Source organism: Heptranchias perlo, chromosome 8 (assembly GCF_035084215.1).
Source record: "Heptranchias perlo isolate sHepPer1 chromosome 8, sHepPer1.hap1, whole genome shotgun sequence".
Lineage (NCBI taxonomy): Eukaryota > Metazoa > Chordata > Chondrichthyes > Hexanchiformes > Hexanchidae > Heptranchias > Heptranchias perlo.
The window spans coordinates 10,851,801-10,868,919 of record NC_090332.1 but is presented as its reverse complement, the minus strand read 5'-3'; the positions used below and the strand labels follow the sequence as shown (position 1 = coordinate 10,868,919).

The 17,119-nt window shown below is 41.7% G+C and overlaps 1 protein-coding gene across 9 annotated transcripts in view; it reads right to left on the bottom strand.

Moving 5' to 3' along the window:
- akt3a (v-akt murine thymoma viral oncogene homolog 3a) overlaps positions 1-17,119 on the bottom strand; it is a 304,170-nt gene that overhangs the window by 175,465 nt on the left and 111,586 nt on the right. For all 9 annotated transcript variants that reach the window (XM_067988642.1, XM_067988640.1, XM_067988641.1 and 6 more), the window contains one exon: positions 12,863-12,988. In XM_067988642.1, the coding sequence (XP_067844743.1) occupies positions 12,863-12,988 (126 nt within the window). The remainder of the gene's footprint in view (positions 1-12,862; positions 12,989-17,119) is intronic.

The following is a 17,119-nucleotide window of genomic DNA, read 5'->3' as shown; positions in this document are numbered from 1 at the left end:
TCTCACTCCCTTCTCGAATAGGGGTGTTACATTTGTGTTAATGACCAGGTAACCTGTTTAAGTAATGCTGGTTGAGGGATACCGGGGGAGAACTCCCCTGCTCTTCTTCAAAATAGTGCCATGGGATCTCATGCCCACCTGAAAGGGCAGATGGAGGTGGGGGGGAGGGGGGGGGGCTTCAATTTAACATATCATCCGAAAGACAGCACCCCTGCCAGTGTAGCACTCCCTCAGTACTATGCTGGAGTGTCAGCCTAGATTTTGTGCTCAAGTGTCTGGAGTGGAAGTGGATCCCACAACCTTCTGATTCAAGGGAGATGGAGATGAGGGCAAAATGCTCAAAAGAGAATTTGCTACTGGAGTAGGGTGAAAAGCTGATATTTGACCTGGTGTTAAGAGCAATTTGGCAGAAAATGTACTGGAATGTGTAGCCAGAGCAGCTTTGGGTGAGGGGTTGGAGTCACCATCAGTGATCAGGTTTTGGGCAGGTTCAGTATGTCAACAGACTCATCCAAAATTGTCCTACATTAGTGTCCTGTAGAAGAAAACCTATCAGTTAATTAACATAGCTGTAGGGAAAGTTTATTCACTTAAAACATATGTTCAACACTGAACAGCTGTGAGCTTTAATAGGCATTTATTGAAATGCTTATTAAAACACACAAACTACATTATATGCAACATGCAGATTCACTGCTTAGAAAAAGGTAACAGCTTTTCAAAAAGTGAATATCATACTCATTTAAAAGAGGAGTTAAATTCATAAATTACCACACATTTTATCAAGTTTGACATCAAAATGCCAGTAACTTTCTGCAAGGTTTGATACTGTAGTAAGATGGCATGAAATACATTTCAAAACAAACACATACTGCTATTAAAGCTCAATCCATACAATGCCTTACATAGATTTAAAAATCATGTAACAGTTCATTGTTGACATGTTCAAAGTACTGCATATCAGGATGATACCAACAATGAAAATCTAAACAAGGCTAGACAAGAGATACCAATTTCCAGAAGAAGGAGGCATAAAGATAGCCAATAACAGGTCAAATAATTAATTTAGGAGTTTCTTTATAGAGAGAGTGAAGAAAATGTGAAACTCGTTACATGGAGTGGTTGCAGCAGCTAGCATTGACACATTTAAGGGGAGTCTTGATGTATACATGAGGGAGAAGGGAAGAGAGGGTATGGGGACAGGGTGGCGAGAGATAATTAGAGTACCAAGACCACCTACTTCCACCATCGTAACGTCGCCCATCTCCACCCCGCCTCAGCTCAACTGCTGCTGAAACCCTCAGTGTCTTTGTTACCTCTAGACTCGACTATTCCAATGCTCTTCTGGCCAGCCTCCCCCTTGCACCCTCCATAAACTTGAGCTCGTCCAAAACTCTTTTGCCCATATCCTAACTCGCACCAGGGCCACTCACCGTCACCCGTGATCGCTGATCTACATTTTCTCCCGGTCTGGCAAAGCCTCGATTTTAAAATTCTCATCCTTGTTTTCAAATCCCTCCATGGCTTCACCGCTCCCTATCTCTGAACCTCCTCCAGCCCTACAACCCTCCGAGATCTCTGCGCTCCTCCAATTCTGACCTCTTGCGCGTCACCGTTTTTAAAATCGCTCCACCGCTGGTGGCTGTACCTTCAGCTGCCTAGGCCCTAAGCTCTGGAAGTCCCTCCATAAACCTCTATCTCTCCCTTCTAAGACACTCCTTAAAACCTACCTCTTTGACCAAGCTTTTGGTCATCTGTCCTAATATCTCATGTGGCTCAATGTCAAATTTGTTTGATTACACTCCAGTGAAGCACCTTGGGATGTTTTATTACGTTAAAGGAGCTGTATAATTGCAAGTTGTTGTAGGAGGAGGCTCATGGAGTATAAACACCAGCACAGACCATTTGGGTTAAACGGCCTGTTTTTGTGATTCTATGTAGAACAAGAGTAGCAATGTCACCGGAATGCCTTCATCTGCAAATTCTGCGCCAAGTCACACATCATCTGACTTAGATATATAACTGCCATTCATTCATTGTCACGGTCACTATTTTGGAACTTCCTAACATCATTTTCAGAACACCATTACTACAAGGACTGCAGTGGTTCAAGAAGGGTCTCCAGCAGTTTCTCAAGGAAATATGGCCTTAGCAGGTCACCCACATCCAAAGAACACATTTAAAAAATGCAAGCATAATTGCCTATGGATTTAGGCAGCACAGTGGCATCAAGCATTACAGCATTAAAACTCAAACATACAAAGTGAAGGGGAACATATATTTGATCTCCACTCCAATAAGTACCTGATCAGAGGGGATGGAAAAATTAGAGTTGGCTACAGGGAATATTGACAGCAGTAATGGGAACAGGCCAATTATCTATATCAGAAGTCTGAAAGACCAATGAGGGGGGAAATTTACAATAGAAAATATTATATAAAAATAAAGTAGGAAAATATTTTATGATTGTTTTAGCAATATTTGTCAGAGTGCACATACCTTACTTCCAAAATTATAAACTCTGCCTGCAGGAAATATTACGCTGTGTTGTTGGTACATTCTTAAATCAAGATGTCAATGCAATCATCCTCTCATGGCAAGGGCCTTGTTGATGAGTGAATGGACATTCAGGAGGGAAATGTAGAGAGGCACAGTGAATGTTCCGCTGGCAGAGATCAAGGGGGCAAAAGACTGATGGGTCGAGGTAGGGATTGGGGGGAAAATACCCAAGAGGGAAGAAATAAAAGCTGTGCTGAGTGGGCAACAGGAAAGAAAGGGGACAGGAGAAAAGGCCTGAGAGAGACCAAGAGGAAAAGAAAGAGATGGGAGTAATGGGTTCAGGTCTAAAATGCACACGTGAATGGACACAGAGCATTCAGGTTACACAGGCATGGCAGAGGTTAAGAGATATCTCCTATCAGCTGGTTCAAGAGTGACATGGACAAAGGGCTTGGATTGATGGTGGCGTACTTACACTTTTGGTCAGCCAACGGTGCCAGTGAGGGTGAAAGACAGAAGGAGAAGCCAGTTCCTGCTCTCTCTTCCATTTGAATGGTTTTTAATCTTACTTCAAGTGCCTTCACAAAGGGATATAGCAATAAAAAAAATCAAGTCCTTAATGAAAACTAGCTATGGAATCAACTATATTTCAAATATTGTATCAGTGACACCTCCCAACAATAAATAGCTTTTCAATTCCATATGCAGTTACTTGAAAAGACTGTACAAAAAAAGTACTGTGCTGCACATATAGGAAACTGTACATTAATTGCTAAACAACAGCTACTGCAGAAATTTCAAGTACAACTATTCTCTATTATTTTTGCCTGATACAAACAAGTAATAATCACAATAATCCATTACAACAGTGGCAAATAAAACCTCTTCAGATAACTAATACGAGCAAGCAATATAAAGTCTCAATCTTGCACAAACCTTCTATTATGCTATACAGCCTGAGCCTTTTGCATTACGGAGCTTGATAACCTATTCAGAAGACTTATTGGAGTGTGAGCTCTACGTTTACTGTAACAGAGCATGTTTTAGTTGAGGTCAAGTTCAATTTCCACTTTCTTTTGTCTGTTAATGGTCCCAGCTGCTCATACATAATGGAATTATCTATAACCAAACCTTTTTCCTTTCTACCAATCACATCACACAAACAGCAGGGCTTGCTCTGACTGACTGTTACCACAATGGGTAGAAATAAATTTTTATTTGGCTAGTGAACTGATTTTAAAAGCGCAGGGCTGGATAACATTCCTCTGTTTAATGGATTCACAAGTGCACATGAAACCCAAATTTTCTGTTTAGTTTAATAACTGAGACAAATACTAGAGAATGCATTACAAGATGAATTCAATATTCAAGTTCAGCAATGGCAACCACAAAAATTAGGATCAACACTTTATAAATGTCTAAATTACATTTTAGTAATACACACACTGTAGCTCTGTAAACAGCACTACTTCGCAGTAAGATATCCTCTTTAAGTAGGTGACAATGTCAAAAGAATACTTTCTGATCACATGAAGCAGAGGCACATTAAAAAAAGCAAATACATATAACTGAGAGATGATGCAAATTGTGAATTAAAATTCTAAAACTCAGACAGTTATGTTCTGATATAATAAACAGGAACATATTTGTAAGTACAACATAGTAATATTAAATAAAAGCATAATATGTTGCCTGCATCTCACTTCAGGTATTTTAACAAGTGTATTTCCTTGCCACAGTGTGATGAGAACACGAGATAAGTTCTTGCAAAGTTTAAGTAAGCATAGCATTAGATCAAGGACATTATGCAAATTGGGAGGTTCATCCTGAAATAAACAGTATTGTTTTAATATTACAAAATGTATTTTTGACAATTTTATAAAGTACCTCTATTATATATTAAAAATCAAAGAGTGGGTCAAGCATACTATTTCAAATAAACTGAAAAATCCTACCTCACACTAATCTCAGTAAGAAAATGAAGTACTGTATAAAAATGTCAGCATTTACATGCAGTATCGTTATGTCTGTAGGTGGTGTTCTAAATGGTTCATTTCATAGAATCAGAAAGGTTACAGCACGGAAGGAGGCCACTCGGCCCATTGAGTCCCTGCCAGCTCTATGCAAGAGCAATCCAGCTAGTCCCATTCCCCTGCCCTATCCCTGTAGCCCTGCACATGTTTTCCTTTCAAGTACTTATCCAGTTCCCTTTTAAAGGCCACGATTGAATCTGCCTCCACCACCCCCTCGGGCAGCTGGCTGTGTGAAAAAGCTTTTCCTCATGTCACCTTTGGTTCTTTTGCCAATCACCTTAAATCTATGTCCTCTGGTTCTCGACTCTTCCGCCAATGGAAACGGTATCTGTTCTGTCTAGACCCTTCATGATTTTAAATACCTCTATCAAATCTCCTCACAACTATCTCTGTTCCAAGGAGAACAACCCCAGCTTCTCCATTCTATCCACGTAACTAAAGTCCCTCATCCCTGGAATCATTCTAGTAAATCTCTTCTGCACCCTCTCTGAAGCCTTCACGTCTTTCCTGAAGTGCAGTGCCCAGAACCTTTTTTTAATATTCGTTCATGGGATGTGGGCGTCGCTGGCAAGGCCAGCATTTATTGCCCATCCCTAATTGCCCTTAAGGTGGTGGTGAGCCGCCTACTTGAACCACTGCAGTCCGTGTGGTGAAGGTTCTCCCACAGTGCTGTTAGGAAGGGAGTGCCAGGATTTTGACCCAGCAAAGATGAAGGAACGGCAATATATTTCCAAGTCGGGGTGGTGTGTGACTTGGAGGGGAACGTGCAGGTGGTGTTGTTCCCATGTGCCTGCTGCTCTTGTCCTTCTAGGTGGTAGAGGTCGCGGGTTTGGGAGGTGCTGTCGAAGAAGCCTTGGCGAGTTGCTGCAGTGCATCCTGTGGATGGTACACAGTGCGCCGGTGGTGAAGGGAGTAAATGTTTAGGGTGGTGGATGGGGTGCCTATCAAGCGGGCTGCTTTGTCCTGGATGGTGTCGAGCTTCTTGGGTGTTGTTGGAGCTGCCCTCATCCAGGCAAGTGAAGAGTATTCCATCACACTCCTGACTTGTGCCTTGTAGATGGTGGAAAGGCTTTGGGAGTCAGGAGGTGAGTCACTCGCCACAGAATACCCAGCCTCTGACCTGCTTTTGTAGCCACAATATTTATATGGCTGGTCCAGTGAAGTTTCTGGTCAATGGTGACCCCCAGGATGTTGATGGTGGGGGATTCGGCGATGGTAATGCCGTTGAATGTCAAGGGGAGGTGGTTAGACACTCTCTTGTTGGAGATGGTCGTTGCCTGGCGTGATTGTTACTTGCCACATATCAGCCCAAGCCTGGATGTTGTCCAGGTCATGCTGGACACAATACTTCAGTTGAACTGGACACAATACTCCAGTTGTGGCTGAACCAATGTTTTATAAAGGTTCATCATGACTTCCATACTATTGTACTCGATGCCTCTATTTATAAAGCCCAGGATCCCATATGCTTTTTTAGCCGCTTTCTCAACCTGCCCTGCCACCTTCAATAATTTGTGCACATATACCCCCAGATCTCTCTGTTCTTGTACCCCTTTGAGTTGTGCCCTTCAGCTTATATTGCCTCTCCTTGTTCTCCCTACTGAAATGTGTCACATCGCATTTTTCTGCGTTAAATTTCATCTGCCATGTGTCTGCCCATACCACCAGCCTGTCTGTCTCCTCTTGAAGTCTATCACTATCCTCCTTACTGTTTACTACCCTTCCAAGTCTGTCATCTACAAATTTTGAAATTGTACCCTGTACACCCAAGTCCAAGACATTAATATATATTTCCATTTTAAATGTCACATAACATTGAGTTTTACCCTCCAACTTCATTGCAAAGCCGCTACATTGCCCAGAATCTATTTGCTTTGATCACAGACATGCTGGGCCAAAGGCAAGTGTTTCCTGAAGTGCAGCCTCTGACTTGTTGCCAAAAGATCAGTTTTGTCTCCCTGCCAACCCGGTCCCATCTCTACCTCACTGTTACCTGCTACTGGATCTCCCACTGTGCAATACATCACCTACCTGCCTTACTATCTGCTTCCAACCACCCTAATTGCTCCTTAGACTGCCCTAGATTCCTGTTTGCCTCTCCTTTCCTTTCTTAAACCATCATTGTGGGTCGCCCCCATTTCTCTGCCACCTCCCGTTCTGTGCCAATTCAGTTCCGTGCCCCACCACAGTCTGTCTCTCTGCTGCTGCTGCTCTGAGATCCTTAACTGCTAATTCTTACCCAGCTCTGCTGCATGGAGTTGTTGGCTTCCCAGCCTATTCCCACACCGCTAGTTGCTGCTCTGCTAGCTAAATAGTTTGTATCCTGGTTGGCCTGCCCGATGAGGGCCAACACTGCTGCACACTGCACTTCTTTGAATTTCAATACTCTGAAATGGATTATTCTTGGAAACAGTAACAAACTAAAAAAGGAGTATGGACCGTCAGGGGGAGGGGCCATTTGCAACTAGTGCTGGGGACCTTAACACAATGTCCAAAAGGAAACAACCCTCAAGACAAAATATTCGAAGTGACTGATGAATAGCCACATTGTCCATAATTCTGTGAAACTCCCCCCTCCTCCGCCCAAGACCATTTTCAGCCATTCCCTTAGGCAGAGAAGCATAAATATGTCCATCCACATCACAACCCCCATCCCGCACCCCCTCCTCCAGTCAGGCAGCTCGCTACTCCAAAATTACAATTACCTGCAAAGCTATTTCCGGCCACATCTTTCAACTTAGATGTCCCACCACACCCATGTTTAAATACCTCCACTCTTTCTTTCCAATTATGTGGAAAAACTGTTCTCAACTTCGACAGTAGCATCCTCTTTAATGCGCAATTTCCTCTCCTGACTTTCCATCCACATCAATCTATCCAAAAATGATCTTTCCTCCATTTTCAACACCTTCGTCCCACTAGATAACAATCTCCACCCTCACTATCATCGCTCCTGGTACAACAGCAAGGCTTTTGGACTGCAGATGACAGTTCAAGTAGCATCTGAGTATCCTGGCTGTCCACCACCAGATCTGACAACCACCTCAAGCAGTTCCTCAACTATATCTGTGTAGCTATTATCATTCTGGTGAGCAGGGACATTCCTAAACTCCTTCTCTTTACTATCTACTGCCTCTTTTATCTTTCCCACCCCTCCCCATACCCTCCACCTTCACCTCAGATACTAATGTAAACAATCATGAATTTTTGTTTCCAAAATCAAGGCCATATGTTTGCCTACCTTTGCCTCCTCTGTCCTTCACTCCTCATAGTCCCCTTTCCTATCCAGCACCAATACAATCTGTAGCACCTCCTGCATCTTCCTCCTTCCTCAGACTCATCGCTATGAAACCCAGTACCAGCTTCCTCAACCTTTTTCTATTCCAGCTCCAGATCGTCCAACCGTGGCCCCATGCTTGCAACCACCATTGTCCTCCTCTTATACTCAGGGATTTTCCCCACCCATTTCAAAATTGCTGTTAACATTTCCACTTTAAGTCTACCTTCGACTCCTTTAAAATCTCAAACTACTGCTGAATCTCTACACGCTAAATCTCAAACTACTGCTGAATCTCTAACCATGTCACGCTACACGTTACCCCACCAGCGAACAAATGTTATCTGTTTTTAATATAATGGGTCATTTGCTGGCTCTCTCTGCCTTCCGGATGTTTCTGCCTCTCTCTGTGTTTTTTTTTCTCTGTTTTTTTTCCCTGTTTGTTTTTTTGTTGAATGTGTATTCGGAGGTTCTGCAGGTAACACCTCTCTGTCTGAACACGGTGATTGCCTTGGCAACGGGCAGTTGCAGGGGCAGTCTGTAAACACCATGTATTATTGTTCAATATGTATAAATGCGTAGGCTTCAAGGAGATCTTGAAACATTTGCCTGAGGAAGGAGAAAATCTCCGAAAGCTTGTGAATTTAAAATAAAATTGCTGGACTATAACTTGGTGTTGTAAAATTGTTTACAATTGTCAACCCCAGTCCATCACCGGCATCTCCACATCATGACTGTCCTTTCTGTCCAGCTTCCTTAAAAACACCACTGCTACTCAATGTGTTCTTCACTTCTCTATGATTAGTGATTCCAATCTACTCGTCAATCTAACCACAGCATTGAGACCACGTTTGTCAAAGTCAACAATCACATCCTATATGTCCACAACGACAACTGTCATCCTCAAACTTCAACCATATTAGCTATTCCATCCTCTTCTGCCACCTTTCTTCCGTGGTACCATTCCTGTCTGTCTTCAACATTTTCTCCTTCAATACCTGCATGGTCACCTTCATTGTTCCTTCATTTTGTCCTTGGCTCCCTCATAATGATCATCTACATTTTACTTCTCAGCAGCCTCAGCCCAAGAAAGCAGTCAACCTCACCATGCATGCCAAAGACACCTCTACCTTTTTGACACTTATTTATTCAAGGACTGTTGTTATAATATCTATCCAACATCAGGTCCTGGATAAGCCAAAATTTCCTACAGCTCAACAATCAAAAATTCTGAAGCCATTTTGTGCACCTGTGGTCAGCACCTGTGTGCCTCTGGCCTCAAGTTAATCAATCTCCCTGGCTACCCGCTCAAGGTGAACCTCGTGATGCCCAACTCTGGTGTTCTGTTCAACCTGGAGATGAGCTTTAAACCCGATATTGAATCCATTGCCAAGTCCACCTCCTGAATATTGCCAAACCCTGCACTGGACCCACTGTTGTTGAAACCCTCAGTGTATTAATAATCTCAAGGATAGATTTATTAAATGCTTTCTATGGCCGTCTTCTCCATCTCCATCCTTCACAACTTCAACTAATCTAGAACCCTGCAGTCGAATCCTTGTCACACAAACTTCCTCACATTCATCACCTCTGTCCTCATCAAGCACTATTTGTTCTTACACCCCAGTAAATTGATTTCAAGAATGTTTACCTCAAACTCTCACTCCACTGTGTCTAGGAAACTTTCTACAGCTCTTCATTCGCACTCTACATTCCTCTGACACTGGGTTACTGCTTGGTGCCCATTCATTCCATGTCACCATTGGAAGACAATCTAGAACAAGGTGAGCCGAAGATGGGTGTATTATTTAATGAGGCACATCAGTTTTACCTTATCACACTGTACATCAGCCAGTCAGCTTTTGCCAGACTATAAAACAAAGCCAGTAGAATTGTAGACAACTCCTATGTGGGGTGATATGCCTAGAAACACCAAGGTGAATAAAAATGGATCCTCCACCATTTCCATTCACATGGGCAATGAAAAACAACGCTTTACAGTAATGCTAGTAATAGCAGAAAGCTACCAATATTTGTAATACTAAAATGAAAGACACTATTCAAGATAAAATTCCAACTGGCATATACATATGATCCTAAGTTAAAGGGCTGCACGATACATGATTTAATGCAGCAATGGATAAGGAGAAAAATTGATGGCAAAATGCCTCGCTATATAAGTATACGCTCAGCTTGTATGCCTTCCATGGTAATTTTATGCTGACCTATAAAGAGCTGACCATAGTCATAATGCCAAGAAGGATGATTAACTGCAAGTGGTGGATCTGGTTGTAAACAAACAATTAAGGACAGTTGCAAAGTAAATATTACAAATGGCTTTGGATGGGCAATCAAACTGAAACCAACAAGTCACTTACAGAATCCTGGACTGTTTCAAATCCATTAGTAGATTCTTGAAAAACTGAACTCCATTATTTGGGAATTTTTTAAAAAATGCTTCATCTCTAACCACATGGATGGAAGAAATTATCTGTCTGGTGAGGGGTCTCAAAAAGTTAGAGGAACAAAATTGAACAGAGGTACTGTATTTTTTTTCTCTTTGACAGCTGTCAAGGAAAATATTGTCCATTGTTTCAAGTACATCATTGCAATTAAAATGTTTAAAACTGTAAACATATATTTGCAGAGGTTTTTATTCCCCCCCCCCCACTGAGATTACTGTTGTGTTGTGACTTTTATACAAGGGAAGACTATATGTGCATCAATATGGTAGCTTTTGTTGTACCTTTATACTTACCTAGGAGGATACTATTTTTCGTTCAGAAAACTAGTACTTATGGTGAAGTTTGCTATGATTTATGGTTATGGCCTGTTACTGCCCCAAGGCATTTTCACTTCAATTACAAATATTAGGTTTGTTATTTGTGCGTTATAGTTCCTAAATTAAATCACTAAAGCATCTCAATAAAAACTTGCACAATGATTACATAAACACAACACTCAATGCATGCATGTTAAATTGTCCTCCACAAGTACACCAATGCAGTCCAAGAAAACATCAGGAATACAAATACACAACTCATAGGTCTCAAGCTAGGCAAAAACACATTCCAATATTTCTAAACTTTGAAACTGTTTCAAATTTTTGGGGTTGATCTTACATATTTAGCCAAGGAGTGAGGCTATTTGATTTAAATACATATGCTAGAAGAACCAGCATTATGCTTTACTTATCCTACATAGCTGTAGGTTTTTCAAAATACAGGCAACTTGCATTTATATTGTGCCTTTAACATAACAAAACATCCCAACGTGTTTCAGATCTAACCCAAGCAGGCATAGGAGGCAAAATTAGAGGACGTAGCCAAAGAGGTAGGTTTAAGGAAGCTTTTAAAAAGGTGGAGTGTCGATGTGCTGATGAGTGAAAAGCCAATGGAGTCATCAAGGATAAAGGTGACAAGTCAGCAGTACTTCATGCAGGATGGGATGCAAGCAGCAGAATTCTGGATGTTGTTGTTTATGGGGGGTGAAGCTCAGGAGACCAAGGAGGGCACTGGAAGGAAATATTACATCTGGAAGTAGCAAAGACATAAATCACTTTTTCTGTGGCATTGGGACAATAAAGGGAATGGAGATAGGTGATGTCATGAAAGTGAAAAGTTTAAAGTCTTGATGGTGAACTTGATGTGAGATTTAATGTATGGCTCAGAAACGATACCAAGGTTACGCACTGTCAGATTGAGCCTGCTCAGAAAACTAGAAGGGGAAATGGTATGAAGAGCTACAGTGTGGAGTTTCCAGTGGCTATAAATAGGATGGCTTTGGTTTTGCTAACAGAGCTGAAGGAAGTGCTTACTCATTCGTGATGAAGTGAGAAAGACAGTCGGACAGCACAGCAATAATTGTGGAATCCAGGATAATGGAGGCAAGGTGAAGCTGAGTATCATCGGCGTACAAACAGAAGTTCACCCCATGCTTCCCAATCATGTTGCCAAGGGGCAATACACAGGTTAGAAATATGACTGGCACAAGGAGAGAACCTTTGAGCACACCAGAGATGACCGTATAGGCATTGGAGGAGAAGCCACTACAGGAGGTGTGGTGGCTAAAGCAAAGTAGGTAAGAAAGGAATCATGTGAGGGCAGTGCCATGGAGGATCAAGGAGGAGAGACACTGGAGGAAGATGCTGTAGTTATCCTTGTCAAATTCCAGAAAGATCAAAGAGAGTTAACAGCAGCATTGTCACAGTCACAGTCACAGAGAATGTTATTAGTGACTTTGGTTGGGCAGAAAGAAAGCCAAAATGAAGGATTTGAACAGGGAATGGTGGGTATGGAGATGGTTAGTGGTGTTCCAGTACCTTGGGCAGAAAGGTGAAGTTGAAGAGCACAGAGGGGGCAAGGGTAGCCTCTTTTTAAATATGTATAAAAAAGCACAGGTAATTTCAACAGTTTTGAAAGGTGGGTCGAGGTTGGATGAAAACAGTACCTGAAGAAAGGGAGCACTGGGCCAATAAGAGATAACTCAGTAGTCATGAGCCAAGTCAAAGGAGATTATGTGAGCATGAAGTGAGTTTCACACAGGCGCCTAGTTTGGTGAGGGCTGGGACAGAGATATGCTGAAACTAAAGAATGTTGTGGCATTGGAACAGGGGTAGGGGGTGATCTGCAGCAACCTATGTATATGGCTAAAGGGAAAGAAACTCTAGGGGTTAGTAATTTTTGTTCATATTACTGTAGAAAAAAATGAAAGCCTCACTTACAATTTAAAAAAACACATCAATTCTATTGCCGAAACGGAGACAATACCCCACATTTCTTCTATAAAAAGGAGTCCTTTAAACAAAAAATTTGTCCCTCTATACTTTCATTCCCCTTCAATATATGTTGGTACATTTATGAACAGCGGTGGAATGCTCTGTCCAGTAAAAGCACCTTCAGAAATTTGAATACAGCAAACCTTTTAATTTAGTACAAATTAAGAGATTTGTTAAAACACAAGAGCTCAGTACATTTGATTGCTTTTTAAAATCTCATTCTGAGGTAATATTACACATATCTGGAAAACTGAATATGATTGTGCAAAGACTTACTTGCCACAGAGAAGTTGTTTAAAGGGTATGGTAGATCTGCATCTTGAGGCTTCTCCTTATATCCTATGAAGGATCCATCTGTCTTCAATAGAAAGTACCTTGGTCTCCAGTTTTTAATATATTCCCCTACCAGGAAAAAAAAAGAGTAAAAGATACTAAGCAACTTTTCTGAATCAACTATCTTTTACAAGAAGTAGATTATGTCCTATTTCCCATCCTATAAATAACATTTACAAAATGACATGCCCTTTCTCGGAAATAAAAATGTTTATTAAGGAAAGCAGTTCAAAGCTGAGCCAGACCATTACTTCTAAAAATTGACACAGGTCTCAATGAAGTAAACTTTTACAGCACATATTCAAAATGCTATAAAAATATAACTCCCTATAGTCTCAGTAGATAATTGCTGTGGTACTGAGCCAAACAGACCAGGAAGGTTCGATTCCCAATATGTCCCAAGTAACCTGATCTCAGCCCGGGTGGCAGTAGAAGCCTCACAACTGGTCTGGGCTTGTGGAAACAGAACATAAGAACATAATAAACAGGAGCAGGAGTAGGCCATACGGTCCCTCAAGCCTGCTCCGTGATTGAATATGATCATGACTGATGATCTACCTCAACTCCACTTTCCTGCCCTATCCTCATATCCCTTGATTCCCTTCGTGTCCAAAAATCTATCGATCTCAATCTTGAACATAGGAACATGAGTAGGCCATTCAGCCCCTCGTGCCTGCTCCGCCATTTGATAAGTTCATGGCTGATCTGTGATCTAACTCCATATACCTTTGGCCCATATCCCTTAATACCTTTGGTTGCCAAAAAGCTAGCTATCTCAGATTTAAATTTAGCAATTGAGCCAGTATCAATTGCCATTTGCAGAAGAGAGTTCCAAACTTCTACCACCCTGTGTGTGCAGAAATGTTTTCTAATCTCACTCCTGAAAGGTCTGGCTCTAATTTTTAGACTGTGCCCCCTACTCCTAGAATCCCCAACCAGCGGAAATAGTTTCTCTCTATCCACCCTATCCGTTCCCCTTAATACCTTATAAACTTCGATCAGATCACCCCTTAACCTTCTAAACTCCAGAGAATACAACCCCAATTTGTGTAATCTCTCCTCGTAACTTAATCCTTGAAATCCGGGTATCATTCTAGTAAACCTACGCTGCACTCCCTCCAAGGCCAATATGTCCTTCCGAAGGTGCGGTGCCCAGAACTGCTCACAGTACTCCAGGTGTGGTCTAACCAGGGTTTTGTATAGCTGCAGCATAACTTCTGCCCCCTTGTACTCTAGTCCTCTAGATATAAAGGCCAGCATTCCATTAGCCTTATTGATTATTTTCTGCTCCTGTTCATGACACTTCAATGATCTATGTACCTGAACCCCTAAGTCCCTTTGGACATCCACTGTTATTAACTTTTTACCATTTAGAAAGTACCCTGTTCTATCCTTTTTTGATCCAAAGTGGATGACCTCACATTTGTCTACATTGAATTCCATTTGCCGCATTCACCTAATCTATCAATATCGCTTTGTAATTTTATGTTTTCATCCACACTGCTTACAATGCCACCAATCTTTGTCATCGGCAAACTTAGATATGAGACTTTCTATGCCTTCATCCAAGTCGTTAATAAATATTGTGAATAATTGGGGCCCCAAGACAGATCCCTGCAGGACTCCACTAGTCACATCCTGCCAATGTGAGTACCTACCCATTATCCCTACTCTGTCGCCTTTCGCTCAGCCAACTTCCTAACCAAGTCCGTATTTTTCCCTCGATTCCATGGGCTTCTATCTTAGCTAGCAGTCTCTTATGTGGGACCTTATCAAATGCCTTCTGGAAGTCCATATAAATAACATCCATTGACATCCCCCTGTCCACTACTTTAGTCACCTCTTCAAAAAATTCAATCAGGTTTGTCGGGCACGACCTATCTTTCACAAATCCATGCTGGCTCTCTCTGATTAACTGAAAATTTGCGAGGTGTTCAGTCACCCTATCCTTAATTATAGACTCCAGCATTTTCCCCACAACAGATGTTAGGCTAACTGGTCTATAATTCCCTGGTTTCCCTCTCTCTCCTTTCTTAAAAAGCAGAGTGACATGTGCAATTTTCCAATCCAGAGGGACAGTTCCTGAATCTAGAGAACTTCGAAAGATTATATAGTTAGGGCATCCGCAATGAGCTCACCTACTTCCTTTAATACCCTGGGATGGAAACCATCTGGTCCTGGGGATTTGTCACTCTAGTGCTATTATTTTCTTCATTACTGTTGCTTTACTTATGTTAATTTTATTGAGTCCCTGTCCCCAATTCAATATTAGTTTTCTTGGGATTTCCAGCATGCTATCCTCTTTTTCTACTGTAAATACTGACGTAAAGCAATCGTTCAACATGTCCGCCATTTCCCCATTGTCAATGACAATATCCCCACTTTCAGTTTTTAAGGGGCCAACACTGCACCTGACTACCCTCTTTTTTCTAATGTAACTATAAAAGTTCTTCGTTTTGGTTTTGATATCCCTTGCAAGTTTCTTTTCATACTCTCTTTTTGTAGCTCTTACTATCTGTTTTGTGACCCTTTGTTGATCTTTGTATCTTTCCCATTCGCCAGGATCTGTGCCATTTTTTGCCTTTTTGTATGCCCTTTCCTTATGTCTTATACTGTCCCTTACTCAACAACTGAGCATCCACAGCCCTCTGGGGTAGAGAATTCCACAGATTCACAACCGAGTGAAGAAATGTTTCCTCATTTCGGTCCTAAATGGCCGACCTGAGACTATGACCCCTAGTTCTAGACTCTCCAGCCAGGGGAAATAGCCACTCAGCATCTTATACATTTCAATGAGATCACCTCTCATTCTTCTAAATTCCAGGGAATATAGGCCCATTTTACCTAATCTTTCCTCATAGGACAACCCTCTCATTCCAGGAATCAATCTAGTCAACCTTTGTTGTACTCCCTCTAAGGCAAGTATATCCTTCCTTAGGTAAGGAGACCAAAACTGTACACAGTACTACAGGTGTGGTCTCACCAGAGCCCTATATAATTGCAGCAAAACCTCATTACTCTTATACTCCAACCTCCTTGCAGTAAAGGCTAACGTACCATTTGCCTTCCTAACTAATTGCTGTACCAGCATGTTAACTTTTGATGATTCATGTACAAGGACATCCAAATCTCTCTGAATACCAACATTTCTTAGTAAAAAAAATTTTTTTTTAAATATTCTGCTTTTCTAATCTTCCTCCCAAAGTGGATAATTTCACATTTCCCCCGTTAACCAAACAGCCAGGGTCCCACTCTCAATCACAATTCAGTGGACCTATTGAAAAATGCATGGCAGGTGATGACAGGACTGGGCTTGGCTGTCATGCTCCCCTCTCCCATTGTCTACTTGTTTGCCAGCACTGTCAATTCACACATGAAGATAGTAAAAATCACTACATCCAAGAGAGGAAAAAATTGGAGGAAAAGAATTGATACAACTCAGTACTAGACTATCAGTTTGCATTTATAAATTAGGTTAGTTAGAAAGCAGTCTAGATCAAAACCTTTAAGTTCCACATCAGTGTTGTCAGATAGAAAATCGCTGACCAGCACAGGTGTGGCTACAGCGACACCATTTTAGTCACATGCACTAACTTTAGTAGAAAATGCCTTACTCACAATACAGGTGAGTAAATGTACTTTACTTAAACATCTACCACCATTCAGTGCAAAATTTTGCAGTCTCTCTCTTTCACCAAAGTTTAGAATGGAATTAATTTATCAGACAGAGTGCAGCTTCTGGGCTTTTGTCCAGCAGTTACTAGCGGTACTCTGACTTCATCAGAGTGACGGCTAAGAACATTGACTCATACGACGAGACCTGCCAGACCCACTCCAGCTTTCCATCCAGGATGCGGTTAGATGCTGCTTGCCCTGGTCACGCGTGCCTTATTGAAGCTGCTCGTTAATGGTTGGGCTTGCTTTCTTCTGCTAGCCTGGAGTGGTTATTGGTGAGCTGACCACAATGACAGCTCCCCTTGCCATACAATATTGCTGGTGTTTCCATGGTGCTGAAATCTGGCGTTTTCACCAGTGTTACACAGATAACCAATAGCAGTAATCAAGGAAGTAAAGCATACACACAATCAAAAAACATTCGCACATTCTGCTTTTCATCTTACCATTTTACCAATAAACGCACAAAAAGGTTAAAGTACACATGCATACAACATGCAAATGTATCGAGGCCACATGCCCGAT